General features: G+C 55.0%; 1 protein-coding gene across 1 annotated transcript in view; it reads left to right on the plus strand.

Annotated features, from left to right (window-relative positions):
- The first annotated feature begins 708 nt into the window (after positions 1-708).
- Plek2 (pleckstrin 2) overlaps positions 709-2,874 on the plus strand; it is a 17,142-nt gene continuing 14,976 nt past the window's right edge. The window contains exon 1 of the mRNA XM_055595346.1: positions 709-814. Coding sequence (XP_055451321.1) covers positions 773-814 — 42 coding nt within the window. The 5' untranslated portion in view covers positions 709-772. The remainder of the gene's footprint in view (positions 815-2,874) is intronic.

Raw genomic sequence — 2,874 nt, forward strand, 5'->3', positions numbered from 1 at the left:
CTTGACGGGCATCTCTATCTTTCCGTTGCCGGCAGTTCCCTTTCCCTCTAGTCCAGGAGGTCTCATTCCTTCTAGACAGCCCAGGGCCTTTCTCCTGCCTAGCCAGCCTGTCCCTCTGTAGAGCAAAGAAGAAATATCAGGAATTCTAAACAGATCAGCACTACCGACGTTTCCTTTTCTTTCAGGCACCAACATTGGTGTTGATGCTATCAGGGTATTTTTGTTTATCACAGACATTAATTTTTGCTTTAAGACATGGCATTAACATACGACTCATACGGACAACCGGTTTATTTTGCACGGTCTTTAAACTCACCCCGGATTGCTAAAATCTTTGGCTCTTGGAGTTTTGTTTTGTTTCTGAGATGAAGATGTGCGATGTGGAGTGTGTTCTGCGCACAGGGCTCTGCAGACTGCGCCAGCCGCCTCAAACGCGCGACTCTTGAGCTCTCCCAGCCCAGTTCTACCCAATCCACACGCTCCCCGGCCTCGGTTTCCTCCGCGCTCAGGGATGGCTCACAACTCCAGACGCGAGGCCAGGACCTTTTACGTGGGCGATCGCGCGCGGGGTAGGGCTGGCAGACTGGGCACCTGACGTGGAAAAGTCCGCGCAGGAGTCCCGACCCGGCCAGACTTCCTGCCCGCGGGGCCCGAGGCTCCGGCTCTGGAAGCGCGCCAGGGGGCGTCGCTGGGAGGGAGGGAGCGGCTTCCTGGGCGCGGGCGGCGGAGCGCAGGCGGCGGAGCGCGGGGACGGCTCACCTGGACCGGCGACATGGAGGACGGCGTGCTCAAGGAGGGCTTCCTCGTGAAGAGGGTGAGTGTGCCTTGGCCTCTTGCCCCGGGGTGGGTGGTGGCTGGACGCGCGGACAAGGTGGCAGAAGCTCCCACTGGTCAGCGGGGCTGGACCGGACCACAAAGGCGGATTCCCCCCCCCCCCCCCCCCCCTTGGCTACTGTGGTTCGGGGCTGGCTCTTGCCCCGATCTCTTAAAAGAGTTTACCAGGACTGAGGACGAGGCCAGGAGCAGGATCCATGGTTAGCACGCTCAAGGCCCTGGGTTAGTCTGCAACAACACACGTGCCTTGTTACAGTAAGGTCAGAGGTGACAGTGGGGTGCAGGGTGGAGAGAGCATGATAGAGCTGGAAAGAAGGAATGACTTCTGACATTCCATGGTTAACTATGCCTGGCCGCAGTTAAGAGTGTATCCTGAAAGAGCTGAGAGGACTTTGAATGTTTCCAACGCCAAGAAACGATACCAAATGTTCGGGTTGATGGACGTGCTAGTTACCTTGATGTGATCATTGCATACCGTGCCCATGATCGACATCACAGTGTGGACTCCACGCACGCCGCCCAGCCATGTGTCAGTTAAAACGGAACGATACGGTATTGGAATATAAAGCGCCACGGATATGCTGTGTAGTTTACGGCCTGGAAGGGAGGGAGGCAGGCAGGCACCACCCCACACCTGTGTATGTGCGCGAGGGAACATTGCCTGGGATGTGCATTCCATCCTTCGTCCTCCCCCTCATCATCCCACGGAGAAGAAGCAAGACTCCGGGACTCCCTGTATGCTTAGGTCAGGGTAGAAAATGGATGAAAGAACCTGGAAGAGGTTCAGTGGTATGGCACTTGCCTAGCATGCAGGAAGCCTTGGGTTTGATCCCTGACACCTAAAAAAATATTTTAACATTGATGGCAACACTGGATATTTATGTTGGTAAAATATCATAGCACACACACACACACACACACACACACACACACACACACACACACATTTATTTGTGGCTAAGCCCTTTGGCTGTTTTGGGCTTACCATCTTAGGAAGTGGGGTGGTGAGGAGGAAAGAGACTGTCTTTCTCATTGGCTCACCTGGTCACATCAGCCCCATTAGCTGTGAGGGCTCAAGTCCCTTTCCTATTCTGTTTCCTGTTCTGCCTTGTTTTGCACAGTGTGTGACACAGGAAGGCGAGGGGTGCATTTGTTCAAAGCTATAAGCAAGGAGGAGAGGAAGCTGATGCCAGATCAGCGGCTAACCAGTGTCCCCCTGTCCAGAATTCCATGTTCACTTTGTATCCTTTCCATTTAAGTGATAAGATGGTTCATCCAGCTCACAGTGACAGGCTGTGGGGAACCTCTGTCTCTCATTGAACTACAGTCTGTGAGACGGCCGAACTGCTGTGACATGGGTTGGTTGATGTTTGCCAGGCTGAGGTAGGGGCCCCTGGAGGAATGGGGTTTCCTCCAGCTCAAACCCTAGAGACAGGGCTTTGTGAGCCTCCGCCCAATCGTGGGGTCCCCTACATGACTCCCTACTACTATGCAGAGACAGAGCAGGGGCTGACCCTCACCAGGATGCTGAGGGGGGGTGCCCTTCTCTTTTGGGAGGCCTGGGTTAGAATCCAGGGTGTCAGGAAGTGGGGAGAATCAGCAGCACAGGGCGAGGCTGAAAGGCCAGGGCCTCTTCCCAGTCTGATCCTGAGGCAAGTGGAAGTTGGCCCAAGACCCCTGCTATGATCACCACCTGCTCTCACTGCCATGTAGATCTACTTCCCTCTCACGTGAAGCAATCCTTGTGCTCACCAGGGAAGTTACGGGGTCCTGTTGGCATCGGGCCTTTTAGGAGAGTTCACAGCCTTGGGATGGGGAAGGCCCAAGCTGGAAGCCAGAGAGGAGAACAGCCATCTCCTGGAAGGCTTAGCTGGAGGCAGGCAGGCAGGAGCATGATGGATTTGGCTCTTGATCCTGCCCAGACAAGAAAACCAAACTCAAGGCAAAACACAGGGCTCTTGCCAGGCCTGGCTCTCAGGGGAGAGGAGCAGCCGTGTGTGTGTGTGTGTGTGTGTGTGTGTGTGTGTGTGTGTGTGTGTG

This window comes from Psammomys obesus, unplaced genomic scaffold, assembly GCF_907164565.1.
Source record: "Psammomys obesus unplaced genomic scaffold, mPsaObe1.curated_primary_1811, whole genome shotgun sequence".
In the NCBI taxonomy this organism is placed as follows: domain Eukaryota; kingdom Metazoa; phylum Chordata; class Mammalia; order Rodentia; family Muridae; genus Psammomys; species Psammomys obesus.